Genomic DNA, 22,142 nt, shown 5'->3' on the forward strand with positions numbered 1-22,142 from the left:
GTCGGACACGACTGAGCGACTTAAAAAAATAAATAAATAAAATAAAAACATCAGAAATGGCCTTCTAAGGGAATCTCGAGTATGACTGTATTTTAAGTTTAATGATTATTACTGAATGATAGAAAAAAAGATCAAAGTCTACTCTTCTTTTGGTCAATTAGAGTATTTAGGGCCCCATAATAGCACTGTTATGCTATGCTTGGGAGAGGGAGTAAAGGACAAAAACATTAAGATGGGTGATGTGTGTCAGATTCTATTTCTCTATGATTCTTTGAGGCTCAGTGTTCTTTTTTAAAAAATATTTATTTCAAATAGGATATACTGTAAGATAAGCAATCTCCAATTGTAAATATAAAAGTATTTTTCAATTCAAAATTCTGGAGTCTGGCTCACTCTTTCTGATGTGAAAAATTAACCCTGCAGCATGCAGGATCTTCCCTGTGGCACGTGGGCTTCTCTCCAGTTGTGGCATATAGGGCTTAGCAGCCTCTAGGCATGTGGGAACTTAAGTTTCCCAACCACGTATCGAACCCGTGTTCCCTGCATTGCAAGGTGGATTCCTAACCACTATACCACAAGGGAAGTCCCCTGAAGCTTAAGAGTCTGAATGAGGCTAGTGAAAGAAACCTGCAGTGGGCAGCACAGGTATGGCTAGCAATCTGCTTGTGGTACATGGGAGCAGTACACATTCTAATGTAAATCTGTCTTTTCCTTGGCATCAATGGAGGACATTCGTGCTTTTGTATCTCCTTTTCAGTGCCCAGCTTCCAAGTTGAAAATGATAAAAACAAACTGTTGCTGTTGTTCAGTTGCTCAGTCGTGTCTGACTCTTTGCGACCCCATGGACTATAGCACACCGGGCTTCCCTGTCCTTCACCATCTCCTAGAGTTTGTTCAAACTCATGTCCATTGAGTCAGTGATGCTATCTAGCCATCTCATCCTCTGATGATCTCTTCTCCTTTTGCCTTCAATCTTTCCCAGCATCAGGGTCTTTTCCAATGAGTTGGCTCTTCGCATCAGGTGTCCAAAGTATTGGAACTTCAGCATCAGTCCTTCCAATGAGTATTCAGGGTTGATTTCCTTTAGGATGGACTGGCTTGATCTCCTTGCTCCAACTGGATACAATCTAAATGTGTATTCGTGTGACTCAGAAGAAATTTGGTCGATCTATGTAATGTGGTACAGAGCCAATGAATGTGTTTTCACACATAGAGATACATGCCTGTGTGTGACGAATAAGTATCCTGAAATTGATCAAAGTGGTTACTTCTGGGAAATGGGAGGTCAAACTCGGGAGGGGGAAGGGCAGAGTTCACTATCTATTTTTTTTTTTTAATATGGTTTGATTTATTCATGAGTAATTAATGGTTTTATAAACAAAAAAGGAAAAAAATATAACATTTCTATGGAATCTCTTTTTTCAATCACTTTAAAACAGATTAGCAACATTACCAGGCTGAAGTTCCCTAGAATTTCTGCATGAGGAAGAATGTTGCATCCTACACCTCCTTGAAGCAAAGGAGGCTTCCTTGCACTCACCATCTTCCAGGCATAGCTAACATTGTAGGCCTCCTTTCCAGTTTCCCTCAGCTTGTTTATGTGCCAGGACAGAGATGAGTTCACAGGGACTGCGATAATCTGGCTGCCCAGAGGGAGGCTGCATTGGCAAACAGAATGAAATACTTCAGGCAAAAGATAAAATGAAGCACTTAATTAAAGGCAGGGAAGACGCTGTGAGTCACTGACCACCTCCTGATTTTGAAAAGCAATGAAGCTCATCACTTTTGAAAGAGATAACATGAGATTTTCGATTTTGTAAAAGCATTATGTCAGCTCCGCACTGAAAACATTCCTTCCTCTCTACCCCTGCCCCCTGATTCTAATTCTTTCCAGAGACTAACTTGTCTCAGATCACTCAGTCATTAATTTACAACCAATGAGCACAAAGACCCGTTTCTCTATAGGTTACCATCTGCCAAAATAATGTATCATGGTTGGAAAAAATCCAATCTGTTCCTTATTTCAAGAGAAAATGTTGTATATGATTGTGCTGTCAACTTGGAATGGACAGTGCTTTGCCAAGCTATTTTTTGGCATGCTCTAGAGCTGGTCCTCAACGTAACCTCTTATTTTGCCAACAGTTTCCAACTTGGTATAACTGGAGTATCTTTAAAAATGAGATGAGATATATCTGATTTTACAACGAAAAGCAATGTGAACATAAGAATTTGATTTATAAGACATTCCCCCCAAATAATAGTTCTACGAGATCTTACCTACTTTACAAAGTAAACAAAATTTTGGCTACTATTCTTCTATCAAAAACCATACTCCTGATAACATTAAAATAATTTATATACTTGCTTTATTTCTTATTATAAACACTCATATTTGACCTCGGCGGATCCTATTCTCAGAGGAAAAAAACAAGATATTATGACCCTCACCTTTTCCTTACCTTAGGATATTTTGCCGAACCAACTCAAATTTGGGGATATTTTCATAATGAATGATGTCAGTGTGAAGGGGGGGTTCTGAGAGTAAATATGGCCTGGTAAGAGATGGATGCATAAGGGTATACCCTGTAATAAGAAAAAACACACACACACAAACTATGGGAAACACGTTGTAGGAAGAACTGATTCTAATAAAAGTGCTCATCATAGATTTGAAATGTGGGGTATTCTGGGAGGGCTGCTCAACACTCAGCTACTCAGTCTGGAACTCAGCAGTCCAATAAAACCTGAACTTGTTTTATGTTTTCTTGCATAAAACTTTGGAAGTGTAGCAAGATGTATTCAATTCTTGAACATCTCCCTAATCAAGAATATTTGGGAGGTACTGACCATTTGGTTTTCATTTCATAAAATCTATCACATAAACCTTAATGTCAGTAAATATTAAGAAAACAATATAGACCAAAGAAAGAGCCAAAGGATCACTTCTATGTTTCATTCAATCCTCAAGTCTAATTTCCTGATGGTTATAAGTAACTATCACCTACCCCTCAACACAAGATAGAAACAAATGCACGATCTTCAGATGCATTCTGCCATCGTTACGGTGCTCTATGACAAATAAGTAGTCCTAGTCACACTTTTTCTACAAATACCATTATTTTCCTACATTGTTAGTATCAGAATCTCTGCAGATGACTTTTCTTCAGGATGTTAAAGAAACCGTTCTTTGCTATGTAAGTTTTAGTAGATTACCTTTGTCATCTATGAGGAAAGTATAGGAAGCCAAGGAGTCTTGGTAATACGTCACGTCTTCAAGGATGTAAGCCAGGTTCACGTCCACACCTACAATTCCCAGAAGGAGGTTTCCAAAATAACAGGGTTTACTTACAGTCATTATCAAACCTGCGGGTTAAAACAAATTAAAAAATCAAAGCATGTCAGAGAAGGCATTGAACAAAGGCTGGTGCTGTGCTCCAGGCACTGTGAACGCGGCAAACAGCATCTTAGTTTGCTCTGAAGTTTCCTGTCTGCCGCAGTCACCAAGCACCCGCCTTTGCTGACAGCATAAAGGAGTTATGAGTGTGAGGGAAATAGACTCTTTAGGAATTCAGACATCTTCATTACCTTAAATGGAGGTAATTTGTACCTTTTCCACTATATTTTCACCTAAAAGGATACGACACTCCAGATCCATACGAAACATCAGCAACATATGTATCATTCTACTTCCAAAGTGGGGATGATTCAACTGACTTTGAAAGACCACTGGACAAAGAATCTAACATTCTGGGCTCTAGCCCAACTGTGCCCTATATGTATCATACATATGATACTGGACATAACTTTGAAACTCGATCTTCATGTCCATTTAAAGGACACAGCAGTAATAACCTTACCAATCTCTGTGCTGTGCTGGGCTCAGTTGTGACTCCATGAACTGTAGCCCACAAAGCTCCTCTGTCCATAGAAGCTTCTGGGCAAGAATACTGGACTGGATTGCCATTTCCTTCTCCAGGGGACCTTCCCAACCCAGGGATTGAACCTGTCTCCCACGTCTCCTGCATTGCAGGTGGATTCTTTACTGCTGAGCCACCAAGGAAGCTTACCTTACTCATTTCTAGGGGATGTTAAATGAAAGAGATTACAGATAAAGGAAAGCTTATAAGGTATTCTATTTTATTAATGAGTCCTATAAAAAACCAGAAAGATAATGAGAAAAATAAAACATAGAAAGGTACAGAATCTTATGATCTGGCCACTTAGAATTTTGAGCAGCTAAAGGAGACATTAAAGTTCTAAGGGAATGTATTTCTAGTCACTTGGGCCAAAAGCTTGCAAACATTTACATAAATGGTCAGATAGATATTTCAGGTTTTATGAGCTATTTAACCTCTGGTGCGTATTTTTCTTTTTTTTTTCTAACAAATCTTTAAAAACATAAAAACCATTCTTAGCTCACAGGCCATACAATAGGATACATAGGGAAAGAGAAAAGCCAAGGGGAGGAAGACCTACAGAAGTTGAAGGCACGAACAGTGGTCAATGCATTGCCTGGAGCAGAAGAACAACTGGGCTCTCTTCTCATTTCTACTACTGAGTTGGCTAAGACGTGCCACCTCCCTGAATGCGTCTCCTTGAGCATTATATATGGGGAGCTGAGACAAAGTGATCTCTAGGACCCTGACAATTCTACAATCCCATGGTTCTAATGAGGTTACAAAGAGTCAGACACAACTTAGCGACTGAACAACACATGGTTCTAAATAAAATTTAGAACAAAAAGATGGATAGTTTCTCTCCATCTTGCTCTTATGTCTTACAATGCTTGATGACATGTTCATGCCTACTAGCATGGCAGAAAGCCATTCTTTTATCAACACCTAGGAAAGGGATTTAAATCACCTTGAAGACTTCTACAGAGAGAATAGTGTCTGATGTCCACTCAAAATATTATTGAGTTGTTGTGACTGCAAAGACCAATTAAATGTACCACTTGGAAGGAAGAAGTGGATACACTTCTGTAAGACAAGTAAGTTCTGGGTATATAATGTACAGCATAGGGACTATAGTTATAGTTATTAGTATTGCACATTTGAAAGTTGCTTTGGGTAGATCTTAAAAGTTCTTAACACAAGAAGTAAATTATAACTACATGAGGTGGTTGGTATACAGTAAACTTATTGCAGTGTTTTGCAAGATATACAAATATCAAATCATCATTTTGTATACCTAAAACAAATGCTCTGTTGTATGTTAATTATACCTCAGTAAGACAAGAAAACAGAAAAGCTATGCAATGGGTATTTATTATAAATTCAAAAGCATTCTTTAAGTAGTCAATTTTCAGAATGCTATCTATTGGTTTTAAAACATTTAAAAATAATTGTTATCTAAGAAGCTTTTAAAAATACATTTTGGAGATTTTTGCTCAGGTATCCCTGGGCAAAGGGGTTATAAATGATGGGAGCATTGCTATGAGGGCCAGGAAACAGAGGTCGCAGTCTGCATGCCACATTCCCCTGGGCTTTAGTCTAAGAAGAAAGTCTTTTTTCACAGAGCAGTAAAGTGCAACAGAAATACTCGGGGACCACATGCTCACTTCAAATTTCTGTTCTCCTCTGGACATACTGAGAGCAAGCTTGATAAAAGAAAGGCAGTCTTACTTTTCAATTATCAATTTGGACAGAAGACTGTTTATCCCATTGTGGCAAATAAAGAATGCTAAGCTCTTGCTACACTTAATGAAATACCCATACACCCTCCCTACTTTAAAGTACATAGACTTGTATTTTAAAAGAAATATGTCTAGTAACTGATACTTGAATTAGAGCCATCTAAACATGAGTTTCTTTTTCTTTTTTTTTTAATTTTATTTTATTTTTAAACTTTACATAATTGTATTAGTTTTGCCAAATATCAAAATGAATCCACCACAGGTATAACCATGAGTTTCTTTAGACTCAGGGTCCCCTTGTCATGGAGTTAGAGGAAGTATCACCCAGTAATTCCAGGGACTGAAAATACAAAGATAAATATGATATACTCTAGTAGGGGAACGCAGCAGATCAATAAATAGTGATTGAAACCCACTGCTTGGGAGTCATAAAACAGGCCCTAAGGACTAAACTTTGGAAAGCATCAGCTTTCCATATAATTTAATTTAAAGCATACATGGTAGCTTCTGGATGGAAAATTTGGGGAAGGTCCCACTCTACCTGATACCGCTAACGGTAACTGAACTTGACTACATAATCTGCTCTGCTTGATCAGGACTCAGTCTCTACACCTGTCTCATTTCCTTTCACACAGAATTGTCATGTTCCATTGATCTATTTTTCTCTTATCTGATTAAAATACTTCTTGAGGGTGAGATATGTGTCTTGTCCATCCCTGCCTGACAAAATACTTGACTGGCATTCAGCCACATTGGTAAAATGCATAAATTGTCATTCACGTTTAAGACCTGACATTTCCCTATAAAACGAAATAACCTTATGTAAAGGCATGAGTTTCTATTCTATACACATCTGTTGGCCCTGCCAGAACTAGGAAGGAAAAAGAAATTGAGGTGTGGCAGTAGCTACCATGCTTCTTCCCTCTGGAAAGAACATATCTACTGAACTTCTATAAATCATAGCCTCTATAAGATTTATTAATTTTTATATGTGAGTTTTCTCTGAATATTGTGAAAATTCCTAGCAAATGGAACTTAAAAACAAGATCTCATATGGTGATGCTGTTAGGCAATACTAATTGCCTAGTAATTAGCTGCCTCTTAAACTTCCTTATCAAGAGAAGATGAGAGGGAAGGATGTAGGGGAAAAGGATAAGCAAGAAATTGAGGAGGAAAAGAAAAATTGTATTTTTACTGAGCACATATTGTTGGCCTGACTTTCCTCCTGATGCTTTAAATACACTAGTGGATTTAATCTTCACAATTGCTTTGATGGAAATGTTATTTTTCCTGCTTTAAAGGCTAAAAATTTAATCATATGAAGATTAAACACTTTACCTGACATCAGGATATTAATGACAATAATAGTAGTAATAATAAAAACAAAATATATAAATGTAGACCAGTTAATTATTACTGAAAGGTATTTTGGACACTAATAAACTGTGGTTTTTCCAGTAGTCATGTATGGATGTGAGAGTTGGATTATAAAGAAAGCTGAGCACCGAAGAATTGATGCTTTTGAACTGTGGTGTTGGAGAAGACTCTTGAGAGTCCCTTGGACTGCAAGGAGATCCAACCAGTCCCTCCTAAAGGAGATCAGTCCTGGGTATTCATTGGAAGGACTGATGCTGAAGCTGAAACTCCAATACTTTGTCCACCTGATGCAAAGAGCTGACTCATTGGAAAAGACCCTGATGCTGGGAAAGATTGAGGGCAGAAGGAGAAGGGGACGACAGAGGATGAGATGGTTGGATGGCATCACCGACTCAATGGACATGGGTGGACTCCAGGAGTTGGTGATGGACAGGGAGGCCTGGCGTGCTGCGTGCAATTCATGGGCGACTGAGCAACTGAACTGAACTGAAATCTTATAAACTTAATAACCCAAAGACTTATTATGTGAAAGATGTCGTGTTTTTGCAGATAACCAAATGTGAGTTAACAAGATTAAATACATTACTAAAAATAACAAGTGGTAGAGTAGGATTTGAAATCCTCTCCACGTCAGGCCTGTATCTATTTGACTACACTGTGTTGCCTTGCCTTTGATGCTGAATCCCAAGAACTTCTGCCTTATTTACCGGTTGCTATGCAAAGTTACTCTGTAGTACCAAATTCACTTTTAGATTGGGGGGAATCCTCACAAAGAGTCTAGATGTACCCATTATGTTTTTTTTTTTAAATTGTTTATTTTTAATTGGAGGATAGTTGCTTTGCAATGTTGTATTGGTTTCTGCCACACATCAACCTGAATCAGCCGTAAGTATACATAAGTTCCCTTCCTCTTATATCTCCATCCCACCTCCCATCCCAAGACCCAGTATGTTGACTGAGGCTAGAGCAATGAGGAAGAAATGAGGCTGCGGATTTCTGCTCTAGAACATAGTACTCACTGGGCCAGTGGCGGGGAGGCTACACAATCCTTTGACCAGAGAAAGGGATGCCCACACTTCCCCTAAAGCTCACATGGCAAATACTGAACAACATTTAAAAGTTTCTGTTTGACTCATGTCCACTTCTTTTTGCTTTCCTTCAGTAGGAAGTTTTCTCCAAACTCACCATCTCCCATCTCATCAGAGAAGGGGAGGCTAAAGACAGCTTCATCAATCATCCGGTTGGGAAGGTTGGTATAGAACCTGCCAACTGTGGTCTCCAGGTTACTCAGCTGGTTCAGCACCATCATGCTGCCCTTAATCACAGGCAAGGCTATCCGGTCCAGCACGCCATACTTCCCTGAGTTCTGTTCGGCCAGATCTCTTAGAAAAGCCAGCTCTTTCAAGCCAGTCACCCCATCTGAAATAGAAAGCCAAGGGAAGACAATGTAAAACAAACTGGTGTATATCCATAGGATAGCCTTGTCATTTAGATCTAATAAGGGTCTCAATGAGGTCTTGCAGTGCCAAAGGGATCTTTGCAGAGACAATCTGGACTCAGGACACAGATACCAGTTCCTGCAGAGGAACAAAGCTGAAGGCATGATCTTTCCTCAAATAGTAATGAGGCCAAAGGAATTCTTCAAAAGGCAATGATGAAAAACACATGACTAAACAGAGGAGCCCCATTCAGCAAGGATTTCTTCCTTGAAAGTTTAATTATAAAATGTAAATTAATTTTCTGCATTTAATATTTGAAAGCAAAAGTCATGATTAACAAGTCTGCATTTAATTTAAATTAGTAGATGAAGTTGTAAGAGTTTTAAAGGATTGAGGTTTGCCATTTCATTTCTTACCTCTTTGCCTATTAAACACTTGCCAAAGTCTCATGCAACTAAATGAAAGAATTATGGATTGTATTTAGTGATGTCTCCAAACCCCATTTCTTTAAACTCACTTTAATTACAAATGTTTTCATGCTTTATATTGTAGGGATAATACTGGATTTGATTTATTTAATATATATTTTTTATGTTTAGAGAGTTTTAAAATCTTTGTAAAAGATTCAGGCATACTGGGATGTATTGTTCTACATCTGTAATCTATAGCACAAAAATAAATTTAATAAACCTTTTTTAAAGTTTTGGTTTGCTGTTGTTGGAACACAGTCAAAAGGATTAGTAACTGATCCCATATGGGTACCATTGTAAACAAATTCAAGTTATTTCAGTCACTACTGAAATTCTACCAATGAGTTCTAAAAAGATTTCTGCCTCATGTTCTTGAACTGTTTAGTCATTAAAAAATCTAAAAGTTCATGGTTCACCTACCTTCAGTGACTTTATCATTTTTAAATAGGAAATATATATACTTCTAGCTTTGGAAGTCCATTTCTAAAATCATGGCAGGATCTAATGGATATAATTTCTTTCTTAACACATTGTATATAAATAATTTGGATTTTGCTCCACTCAGACAATGCTAAAGGAGAATCAGAATCAGATTATCATTGCCTTTGCTTGACACAGAATTGAAATGGGAGGTGAGTGGTATACTTCAGAGTAAAAGACAACACATAAGATGTGATTGATCCCTGATCTTACACCCTTGAGAAGCTTACAGGGGTGAATGATAAAAGGAGACAATTTGAGGCGATAAAAACATTTCCTTTCTTTGTCATGTACTGCATGGCTCTTTCAAAATGTACAAGAAAAGTAACAAACAGGAATATCTACCAGACAAAGAGCACAGCACAAGATACCAAGGATTGGGTTATTTTATGTCACTCCATTATGAAGCATTATGCAGGGGTGGCAGCAGAGTAAGTAGGGTGGCAGACTGGATTATTCTATCGACAATGTGGTCGTGCTGGAAACTACATTTCCCAGAATCCCCTTTCTTCTATGCTTCCAGGTTAAACGTGGCCAAAAGTGAAGTGCTGTAACTTGAGAGGTGAAGCCAGAGACGTTAAGAGGCAGACACAGAGGGACCTGAGAGTTCCAGTTCATTCCACTCTTCCGATTTGTGTTCAGTTCCCTTTCCCAACTGCTGGCTTACTCACCAAGGGCAACACAACCAAGGGCAGGCTCACTCCAGATGCTTCACTGAGAATTCACAGAGAGAGCAGCCACAAAGGGACAACAACTTCTCAGACTTCTACACCAGACTTCCTACACAGTCTGCAGTGGTCCTAGTCTCCAGATATCCTTGCAAACTTCAACTTGTTCACCCAGATCAGAGCTGGTTAATAACCTTTGAGTTGTCAATTCCTCTTTGCATATTTACTCTTCCAGTTTCCCCCCATAATTGTGTATATTCTTATTCTCTTATTTTAAATTGAGGTATTGTGTTGTTTTCAGGTGTACAGCAAAGTGATTCAGTTATATACATATATATTTTTTCAGATTACTTTTCAATATAGGTTATTACGAGATATTCAATATGGTTCCCTGCATTATGCAGTAAATCTTTGTTACTTATCTATTTTATGTATACTAGGATTTGTTAATCCCATACTCCTAATATATCCCTCCCTGACACCTTTTCCCTTTGGTAACTGTAGGTTTGTCTCCTATGTCTGTGAATCTGTTTCATATATAGATTCACTTGTATTATTTTAATTTTTTTAAGATTCCACATATAAGCGATATGTTTGTCTTTCTTTATCTGACTTACTTCAGACTTAATTGTCCAGGTTCATCATGTTGCTATAAATGACAATGGCTCATTCTTTTTCGTGGCTGAGTAATATTCCATTGCATACATTTAGCACATCTTAAACCAATCATCTGTTGATGGGCAATTAGGTTGTTCCCATGTCTTTGCTATTATTAATAGTACTGCTATGAACATTGGGGTGCATGTATTTTTTTTTTTTTTCAATTTGAGCTTTTGTTTTTCTCCGATGGAAGTTTAGGAGTGGGATTGCTAGATCATATGGTAGCTCTATTTTTAGTTTTTAAAGAAACTTCCATACTGTTTTCTATAGTGGCTGCACCAATTTACATTCTCATCAATAGTTCATGTTCTTATTCTGATAATTAATTTGATATACCACAATTTTCACTGTGATTCTGCTTCCCTATTTGAACTGACAGAATTAAGGGTATGTGTCAACCCTCTTGAGTAATGTTCAGAGATACTTTTCAGAGAGGTGTGTCAGGCTAGCTTATGGGAAGAAAGAGGAAAGATGAGAGTGGCTATGGAAGTAACCAGAAGTTTCAAAAAGTGGAATTATCAGGGGCACAGCAAGTGCATATGATACTCCCATGGGAAGATCTAGGACCAGTGAAGAGATGGGTGATGCAAGAAAACTGCTCAGTATCTGCCTGAGTAGACCTTCAAGACACATGGAAAAGGCATGATCACTTCCTTTTATGTTTCCTTACACCTGTTCTATTACCTTTAATTCATTTGCCTTGTCTGTCTTCCTCACTGGGTCAAGGGCTTCTTGAAGACAAGAGATGTTGTATAAAACAGCTCTAAGATCTCAGCACACTATGTTGTATATGGTGTGTGCTTCATAAGCACACCATATCTTGCATATTTATTATCAGAGCAACCCTACGGAGATTTTATTCTTTTCATTTGACCGATCAAAGTGAGGCCCCCAAGAGATTAAATAACTAGCCATAAGCCACATGGCTAGCAAATGCAGACCAAAACTGAAAACCTCTAGACGTCAGCCCCTGTGTTTTTCCATGTGCGAGCAGTCCACAAAATATCTGGAAAACAATCATGCTGGCCTAAATACAGATTCCTGGAACTTATCTAGGAGGGTCTGATCACAAATCAGTAGACACTGCCTGGGAGTCTGCATTTAAAGATGAATCTACAAGTAATTCTTATCCCATTAAAATATAAGAACCAGTGCCCCTCAAGCCAGCTGGTTCTGCACAGAAATCTGGAAGTGGAGAGGGGAGATAAGAGACAACAGGTGAGGAGGACTGTAAATCAAGATGTGTTCTCTCAAGAACAAGAGAATGGGGCCACTTTGAACACTGAGAGCAAGGGGCCCAAAGAAGAAAAGGAAGAGCTGTGTATTCATAGATGGGGGTTGGGGGGTGGAGGGGACAAGACACAGCAGGGAGCTAGAAAATTGGGCTGTTGTCAGACTGGAGGATGGTTAAATTGCTGAAGGGAAACTATTGAGTATTCTATCAGATTTGCCAGTTTCGTAAACTCTCTCTCAGAGTGATGTAACAGCCACACAATCAACTTTAATGAGCACCTAGCAAGTGCCTGGCACCATCCTGGGTGCTCACTCTACGTCGGGGTTAGTCTTCACAAGAACTCTGTCAAGTAGACACATCTCATTGCCACGACACAGCTACGCTAGGGGATAGGGAGAAACCGGCACAGTTGGTGATTCTGCAGGTAAATGTAATATTCACAGTCCTGGTTTTACAGAATAATCTAGGTTAGTACTTGGGATTCCTGATCTTAAATCAATGAGATAAGTTAATAAGCTTCATACAGTATCAAAATCCAAGTATATATGGAGAAACCAAAAAAAAAAAAGGAGCTGCACAGATGCCTGTGTAAGACCATGTAACTTCAGAAGTTTTAGAAATGAAGAGCTGACTGGACAAAGAGATGAAGAGACAGCGACATCCTGACACATGCCCTGAGTATCCATATAAGGGGGAGAAAGCTGGGTTTGGGAAGGAATCTGTTCCTTATAACCTCATCAAAGCACCCTGTGACGGTTCTTTCTTATTTTTTGAAAGCAGCATGCACTTAGAGAGAACATTTTATCTGAAAGAAAAGGATCTCGAAACACTACCTACCATTCATGAGGGCGTAGGTGAGAATCATCACAGAGTTGTTTAGAAAGCTATTTTCTTCATTGATGACACGGAGAGTTGCCTTTTTATCTTCTTCTGAAGAGTCCTTTGATGTAATGCCAGCGGACAGGTAAATGATGACCATGTCTGTATCTAAACAAACGCATACAAACTGAATGTTACATCAGAGGCTGGCTAAAGGCAGCAACTCAAGTTTCTCTTCCATTGGACTTTCCTGCCTCAAGGACCTGCCGGGCCCACTCTTCTTACTCCTGCCTGTCTGATGCTGAACTTTCATCTCCCTGCTTCTGCTGGCCTGTACTGGGCCACGAGGCCTCATTTAGCCAGTGTCAGGTAAAGAGATGCTCCTAATGAGTTTACTAGATCAAAGAAGGCAAGTACCTCCAAGCATCCATGGTCGTGGTAATTCAGCCATCCCAAACAGATATCTCTCCTGCCTTCTGAAATACAGCATTCAGAACCTGATTTACTCTTTCCCCAGTGACCCAGGATCTTCACCAGGAATATATATTTTGGGGGAACTAGGCTTTAAAATGATGGTTCTTCCAGAGACTACTGAGATTTGCAAGGTTATCTGTCTCTATGCTAAGCAGTTCCAAAAAAACATTTCTGTTTTGAAATTCATCAGTGTAGAAAAGCAGTGAAAAAAAAGAAGAAAAAAACGTGGACATAGGAGCCAAGTTGCCTGTAGTATCTGGGTAGATTACCTAACCTTTCTATGCCAAAATTTCCTTATCTAAAACAAAACGAGGATAATGACCGTATTTACTTCATAGGGTTGCTATGAGGGCTAATTGGTTAATTTTAGAGTGAAAGCAAAAGTATGATGGTGAATAGAAAGTAAAAGAAAGAAACTTTAACACAAAACAAAAAAGAAAACCCTTGTATTGGCATGAAGAAGCACCTAGACTCTAGAGTAAAATGACTCTCCAGCTAGGGCTAATGACTGAGAACTCATTGTAGCGCACAGTGAAAACTTCTTTCAGGAGGATTTCCTCAAAAATTAAAGCGGTACATTTCCTATCACTAAAGATGCAAGGGCTGAATGACAGCTTTAATGGAAGGAGGGCAGTAAGCCAGCTGGATTTTATACTGTCTTTTTAACCTGAGATTCTCTGATTCAGTATCTATTTTTAAGATTACCTACACAGATGTTCTTTTAATTGAGAAATAATGATTGATATGCTATATGCTTGCTTCTTTAGGTTCTTATGGTGGTCATTCATCTGAGACTGCTTTCTAGCTACTGGGGGAGGCAGCCTCCAGGATGGTCCCCCAATAATCCCACTTCCTGATATTCATATGGCTGTGTGGTCTCTCTTTGAGAGTAGACTGGATTTAATGACAGAATGCAGCAGAGGTCATGGGGTGTCAAGAGATGGATTAGGTTACAGAAAGACCATGGCTTCCACCTGTGTGCTCTCTCTTGGGTAAGCCAGAGAGAATGTTGTGAGCTAGCCTATGAGAGGCAAGGAACTGAGGCCCTCAGAATTGAATCCTCCAGCAACCATGTGAGTGAACTTAGCAGCAGATCTTTCCCAAGTTGAACTCTGAGATGACAGCCTCTCTGGCCACCAGTTTGACCACAACCTCATAAGATACCTTTGGGCAGAGGCACCCAACCATGCTGTGCCCAGATTCCTTACCTATAAACACTGAGATAATAAATGTTTATTGTCTTAACCATTGCGTGTTGGGTAATTTATCATCCAGAACAGATTATTAAAAAAATTATCCTAACAGTGATGAGAATACAATGACTGAATTTTCTTCCATTTGAAAACTTCCATTTTAGACTCTTTATTATGTAGAATTGAATAATAACAACTTGATGCTTTTGAAATGTGGTGTTGAAGAAGATTCTTAAGAGTCCCTTGGACCATAAGGAGATCCAACCAGTCCTTCCTAAAGGAAATCAGTCCTGAATATTCATTGGAAGGACTGACGCTGAACCGAAGCTCCAATACTTTGGCCGCCTGATGCAATGAACCGACTCATTGGAAAAGACCCTGATGCTGGGAAAGATTAAAGGCGGGAGGAGAAGGGGATGACAGAGGAAGAGATGGTTGGATGGCATCATCACCAATGCAATGGACATGAGTTTGAGTAGGTTCCAGGAGTCTGTGATGGACAGGGAAGCCTGACATGCTGCAATCCATGGGGTTGCAAAGAGTTGGACATGACTAAGTGACTGAGCTGAACTTAAGACTTAATATATAAGCAAGCTTCAAAGCTAATTTTGATGATTGAACGATTCTTAATAAATATTAGCTGCAAATTTAAATTACATATTTAAAATTAGGGTATGAAACCTGATGTAAAATCATTAGGGAATATCCTGGTCTTAACTTAGATGTCAGTCTTTTTTCAATGTTGTAAACACAGTCCTATACATTTTTTTTTTTTTTTTAGGATGCAAAACAGCTCACTTAAGTTTCAGACTGGGGAAAAAAATACTATTTGACCCTAGTAGGTGGGATACAGATATATCATAAAATAAAATATGATCTAAAGTATGAGACAAACCAACACATGTGAGAAATTCCTGGACACTTTTAAGACTGACCTAAAGTGAACCCCTGGGTTTTCTTACTTGGCTTTATGATTCTGGATAAAACACACTGTCACTGACAGCTGGTCTTAGGCAAAGGCCCGTGACTGGAAAGCCAGAGGCCTGCAGCCTACAGCTCCTTTAGCTGCCAAGTGTTATTTTCTTTCCATCCCAACAATAAGATACATGTTCTGCAAGCATTCTCTCTGTCTCTGCCCAGCCCCTGACTCTGTTCCTGCCCCATTCTTAGGCAAAACTGAGTTATTTTTCTATTTTTACATATCAGATCTGCCAAATTTGCTCTGATTTATTTTTCTACTTACTAGGATATCCCCACTCGAATCACTCATGGGAACATTAAGCCTTGTGATTAGTAATATTAGGGATGAGACAATTGGGGCAGAGCAAAGATATAGCGTGTACCTGGAAGAAAATGTAACCATCTCCATGTGACAAGTCCCTGTGAAAGCCACCAGCATTCCTTGGGATCAATGTCAAAGTGTGAAGAACAACCCAAATTTGGACTTTGCCCATGCCATTAGATCCCAACTCCTAACTGTCATATTCCTTCTGCTACAAAATGACCCCTCAACCGGTTATCCCCAAAACAAACCTAGGAAAAAAAATCCAAATGTGTTGATGGTATCTGTTACAGATCCACCACAGGACTAAAAAAGAGCCAGCGCTGAATAAAAGTTTTAGTTTTTCTTATTAGTACAAAGCAGATTAGCACAAAGCCACCATGACTTGGCCATGTGGCTCTTGTTCATATGGCTATCAACATGGGGCAGATACTTGGTTTTCATGCACAGACTAATCCTTCCAATAACCTTATAAGGTAGGTCTTACTCATTGAGAAAATCCTACCAAATGGTCTTCAAAAAGTGCCAGGTATACAGTAGAGTAAATAAATACTTGCCTGTGGAGTGAATACAAGTTATGATGTACCGTATAAATTCATAAGAGGAATATGTAGACTCCTTACTATGCTATAGCCAAGGTGACTAATGGTCCTTGAGTGTCTCTGGGCTAGGGGTCAAATTGGGATGTCTAGAGTATCTGCACTCCTTTAGCCAGAGCAATAAGTCTTAAAGGAAACTGAATATCATTATAATCACAGCTAATATGTACTTAATGTTTATGATGAGATCCTGGATCTTATTATCACCCTCAGTTTGCAGATGGAGGAAACCAGACCTGGAGAAATCAAGTAATTTACACAAGTTTCAAAAAATTTCAGAGGAGGAATTTGAGCACACATTGATTGAAAATAAAAATCCATATGCTTAACTACTATGTAACATTGCTTGAAAGTACCTCAAACCTCTCCTTAATAAACCAGGCAATACTAATTCCTATGTGTTTCATTATGCAACCTAATCTGGGTTTTTCTTTCTTTGAACTACCAGTACACACTGTAAAATGGAAGCCTGTGAGATAAACTTTAGAAACATCTTACTTGGCCTAGAAAAAGACCCTTTTCACATTTAAAAAATAGTACCATCAAAATGTGTCCTAATCAGTGACTCTTCTTGCCATGTTTTTGCTCGCCAACATTAGGAAAATCCCCCAAAACCCAAAGGAGAAATGTTTCCTGCCAAAGCAGCTTTCTGCTAACATACAGTGCAGGAAGGTTTATAAGAAGAGGTTTAATGAAGTCTCTATTCACAGTTTTAAAGCTGGAACAAATGACAACATTTGAAAATCAAGGGGTTTCACATAAAAATCCAGATTTCTGGCTTCTCTTAAAGCAGAAGATCTGGCAACACTGGACAGGCGCTCCTGCAAGGCTGAACAGAAGAGCAGCTGCCTTCTTGATCAAGGATACTCTCTCTAGCTGTCTGCACTCCCCAAACAAGCCCCAAACCTTACCTCAAGCTCCCTTGACACCTCACTGCCTGGCTGCTGCCAGTCTAACATTTCTCTCTATTACTTAAACAGTGTCATCACCAAAATTGGATTTCATTTCTAAAGATGGTTTGAGAACTGAACAATCAAGTGAAAAGAGCACGTCTGATGAGGAATGCTGACAGGCAGATGACAGCTGGTAAAGGGCACCCACAGATGAATGGCATTGGCCAACTAGCCAATCTGTCTTGACTGCTCAAGAGGCCAACCTTATCCTTTGGCTTCATTGAACTAGGGTCAACTTTGCACTCAGGCATCTTATAATATTGGTTATGGATAGCTGGTGCTTGCCAAGGTTAGTAGGCAAAATTCTAAGATGACCCTAAAGACCCACGCTGTTTTATGATCCCCTCCTCTTGAGTATGCGTATGACCAGTAATTTGCTTCTGACCAACAGAATATGGCAAAGGTGATGGGATATTATTCCTGTGATCGTGCTACATATATGGCAAAGATGGAGGGATTCTGCAGATGTAGTTAAGGCGTTAATAAGTTAACCATGAGGGAGAGTAGTTTATTTAAATCAGAAGAGTGAGCCTGATAAGATCAGACAAAACCTTTAAAAGAGGGTCCAAGCCTTCCCTGACATCAGCAGCTAGAAGGAAAGATGCCCTCCTCCTGACCTTGAAGAAGCAAGTAGACATGAGTTTTACAATTGGAAGGAAATAAATTCTGCCAATGGTTGAGCTTGGAAGAGGAGAGGACTCAGATGCAACCACAGACCTGGCTGATACCTAGACTGCAGCCTTGTATAATCCTAAACAGAGAAGCAATGGATGGACTCCTGTCCCATGGAAGCTGTGAGATAACAATATAGAGAAACATAAACATGAGACACCATCTACCATCATTACTTGTAATAATTACTGTAGCTTCCTTCAGGGGCCCATCATGTGCCGGCACTATGCTGGGCATTTATCAATGCTGTCTTAGTTTTAATGCAGACACATTGAAGGGCTTGAAAATATATTCATTAAATTTATCTCAATAGGGTACATTCATTAAAAAACAAACAAACAAAAAAAACAACAAACAGATTATCAAATATAAAAGAGAAAATAACATAGATTCCTTTCAGTAGTTTCAAAGCATGGGTCTTATTTCAAATATCCTTTCCTTTCCTTTAGCCTGCATCCTAATTCCAAATTTTCTTTAATACATGAAAATTAAATTAGAGTGCCTTTGTACATTTGAAGGGCTGTGCTCATCTAAATGACAGTTGGTTAGAGGAAGGAAGGATCAAGGCAAGAATTCAGGCTGCCCTGTTTCTGCACACATGCGCACAAGCAGTCTGTCACTGTAAGTCAGTGACTAGGCGGGGTGGACAATTAGCATTAAAAAGGATGTGGATGTTCTCCGGGGAAATAAACAAGGACATGTTCCTAATAAAAGGGCAGCAAGAAGAGGCTCAGGGAGTAAAGAAATCATGCAGAGTACCTTTGATTGGAAAAGATGAGAAAATCTAGTAAGTTCCTACTATTAGATGATAATATGACAACACAAGAAATTGTTATCCCGTCAGTTTAGGAAAAAACCCCTCTGGACATAGTTGTGTGATCAGTTAACAATCTATTTCCATCGCCATTATTTATCTAGTTTATGAGTTCCACGCAGTAAGAGAAAGGCACTTACTTGCTTGGAATTTGGTGCTATTGTTTGTGCTTCGAATCAGCTGAAATGCCTTTTGAAATCCCACCGCGTGCTGGGTGGGGCTGTCCAAGGACTTGATGCTGCTGACGAAGGTGGACATCTTCCTTTTTGTCTCACTGGTGGCTGGAGACAGGAACGTCTTATAGCACTCGTCAAGGGAGCACGTCCTGACGGTGTCTGCCACCGTCAACACGGAAATCTGGAGGGGAAAACACACACACGCACAGGCAAACAAAAACTTGTTATTCTGCCAAGGAAAAGTGTTTTACATTTCAGAAGAGCCCACAAGAGCCCACAAGCCCACAACTGTCCTACAGGACAGTTTTGAAGAGTTTAAATAAAAGCCCAGAGGCATCAATCTATCGTATTTGAAGAACAGTTAAAGATTGGTAAGGGACAGAGACTCAGACCCTAGAGTTTTGTTTTTGTTCCAAGATGAAGTCAGGAGTATGGTGTTCGTCTAGAACATTAAAAACAATATTTGACACACAGAAAAATCTTGACCAGTACTAACGATCATCATTTTCCAACTGGAGGTGGGGTGAGGGTAACAGTAAAAGGCACGTGTGTGTGTGTTTAAATTTTTTTTTTAATGTGGACGATTTTTAAATTGTAATTCAATGATTTTTTACAATAATGCTTCTGTTTTGTTTTTTGGGGGGGCCCTGAGGCATGTGGAATCTTGGCTCCCCAGCCAGAGATTGAAGCTGCACCCCCTGCATTGGAAGGTAAAGTTGTAACCACTGGACTGCCAGGTAAGTCCTGGGTGTGTGTTTTAAACAATTAGATTAGTGAGCAAAACCTTAGGAGATGGAGAAGTCAAATGTCTACAGGCGACAGATTATCATTAGCTGGGAACACACCTATCCCGAAGGTGTCCTAAAGATTAATAAACCTCTAGCAGCCTTCTTTTATCCCTCCCCGCCTATCAATCTTGAGACAAAGTCTGGCCACCAACTAGTGTCCAAGCCTTCACCCTGTTCCTCCTTAGTATAAATAGCAGTGTGAAAGTTATAGCTAATTAGCAGTCTTAACAGAAGCCATTAAGGAAGTACAAGACTCAGTTTGGTGGAACTGAACTGAAAGTGAAAGTTGCTTAGTCGTGTCTGACTCTGGGACCCCATGGACTATACTGTCCATGGAATTCTCCAGGCCAGAATACGGGAGTGGGTAGCCTATCCCTTCTCCAGCAGATCTTCCCAACCCAGGAATCGAACTAGGGTCTCCGGCATTGCAGGTGGATTCTTTATCAACTGAGCTATCAGGGAAGCCCAGTTTGGTGGGAGTGGTTTTAAAAAGAGATCTGGAACTAGTATCAGCAGCTACTTCCTCAGATACAAGAATAAAAAGTAAACCACTCTGTTTTCTCAAAGTCATTTCTAGAGGTGGATTGAAAAATACATACCATAAAACATAAAGTGTTTTTAAAGGGGTATTCAAGAAAGACCCAATGCTAGTGGGAAGGGTAGAGGGAGTCACTGGGGTCATCGATACCTTGTCGTGTTCATCGATGGCGCTGAGGATGACTTGAGCAGCATCCTTGGCGATCTGAAGCTGCGTGTCTGTGACCGAGGCCCCGTGGTCCAGGATCACCACTACGTGCTTTGACTGCGGCCGGACGGTAGACACGTAGATAGGTCTAGAAGGGCAAGAAGCTCTCAGGGGTCACTCCTGGTTTAGGAGAAAGGCTTGGACCTAACACAGCTGCGAGTGCTACAGACGGGCAGGCGTGCTGGCCTCTGTGTTTCAGGGGGGCTGGCACAAGGGCGGAGAGACCAGCATGGAATGAGAAAATTATCCTGGCACATTGAAAATATCTCGAGACTATCATGGGTGTCTGCACAACAGGGACTGGTGACTTTTGTCTTCCAAAGACTAGAGCAACTCGAAGAAGATTTTAAGAAGCAAAGCCTTTGGAAGACTGGCTTTTTCAGCCTGTGTGCAAGTCCACCCTCCCAGGAAATGGACCGAGTGGCCCAACAGGCAGCAGAGACATACGAGCAGGGAGAAAAAAGTCCACTGTTTTTCAGTGCTGGGTCCTCTGCAGAGTTTGAGTGGGGCTTGGCTAAAACTGAGGAGGCCTATCATTTGTGAGCATGCTGAGCAGCTCTGAATAGCAGGTTTGGTTTCTCTCTCTCCAGACAAAAGCCACTGCTAGGAGGGCCCTTTCCTTTCTGTACTGTAGCCGTTTACACAGGTCAGCCACCAAAAGGCCCCTTATCAGAGATCTAAAACCGTGCCATCAGATTTGTCCAAGCCTGTGATAGCCACTCTTCTTGCCAGGTTTTTGTTTGCCAACATTAAGAAGAGCGGGTGGGGGTGGATAGGGGAACTCCAAAGGAGAAAAACCTCCCATCAAAGCGGCCTTCTGTGAGTGTGCAGTGCAGGCAGGTTTGTGAGAAGAGGTTTAATGAGGTCTCTATTCACAGTTTTAAAGCTGGAACAAATTAGAGGGAGCTTAAGAGAGCAAATCAGCCTCAAGAGAGTTCTCTCCTTTATGGACACCCTTAAAACACTCGATTTTTCCATGAAATGTTAGATGCCAGTTGAGTCACAAAAGCCTGGGCACAAATTAAGAAATACAGGCAAAGCACCAAAAAACTCAAAATCGGGCCAAGTTTACACTAATTGTTCTCAAGCCAAAAGTCCTACATTAATACTGAGTTCTACTATATTTTCACTAGTGAATACCATTCAGCCAAGTAAGGAAATAGAATAAAGAGAATCCAAAATTGGTGGCTGCAGAAACGAAGAAAACAGCAGAAAATAAGGAAATCTGTCTATCCCACCATTGACAACCATGTCAAATACTGAACTTTTAGGTCCTCCAAGCTAGGGGAGCAGATTCTTTTTTTTAAAAAAATGACATACCTCCTCTTTTCCAATTCAACTCACATAAACAAAAAGCAGAATATGTCTGCATGCTGTCACAGTAAATTGTTAAAAACTGCTTTAATGGGAGACATAAATAGCAGCATTATATGTACAATCTGGGAGGAGGTCCTCACAGTGAGATTGGTTCCTTTCTGGAATGCGCTGCAAACCCACTCCACACTCTGCAAAAGCCTCAGAGGACAGGTAAAGAGATGGGTACAGCAATCTATGAGGAGAGAAACTCAGGTTACTTAGCCAAGGGAACAGAGGCTTCAGGACTGATTAATGCCTATTTAGGGGGAGAGATTTGTGAAACCTTCTGAGTGAAGGTGAATGTTAAT

General features: G+C 39.9%; 1 protein-coding gene across 4 annotated transcripts in view; it reads right to left on the reverse strand.

Annotated features, from left to right (window-relative positions):
• Positions 1 to 22,142, reverse strand: part of CACHD1 (cache domain containing 1) — a 235,245-nt gene that overhangs the window by 39,392 nt on the left and 173,711 nt on the right. For 3 of the 4 annotated variants that reach the window (XM_055585591.1, XM_055585590.1, XM_055585593.1), the window contains exons 6-12: positions 20,422 to 20,566; positions 18,910 to 19,126; positions 12,801 to 12,950; positions 8,198 to 8,431; positions 3,214 to 3,363; positions 2,460 to 2,583; positions 1,541 to 1,658 (exon numbers count right to left, since the gene is read on the reverse strand). In XM_055585591.1, the coding sequence (XP_055441566.1) occupies positions 1,541 to 1,658; positions 2,460 to 2,583; positions 3,214 to 3,363; positions 8,198 to 8,431; positions 12,801 to 12,950; positions 18,910 to 19,126; positions 20,422 to 20,566 (1,138 nt within the window). The remainder of the gene's footprint in view (positions 1 to 1,540; positions 1,659 to 2,459; positions 2,584 to 3,213; positions 3,364 to 8,197; positions 8,432 to 12,800; positions 12,951 to 18,909; positions 19,127 to 20,421; positions 20,567 to 22,142) is intronic. The other variant, XM_055585592.1, reaches the window with a different exon arrangement.

Source organism: Bubalus kerabau, chromosome 6, assembly GCF_029407905.1.
Source record: "Bubalus kerabau isolate K-KA32 ecotype Philippines breed swamp buffalo chromosome 6, PCC_UOA_SB_1v2, whole genome shotgun sequence".
Taxonomy (NCBI): Eukaryota; Metazoa; Chordata; class Mammalia; order Artiodactyla; family Bovidae; genus Bubalus; species Bubalus kerabau.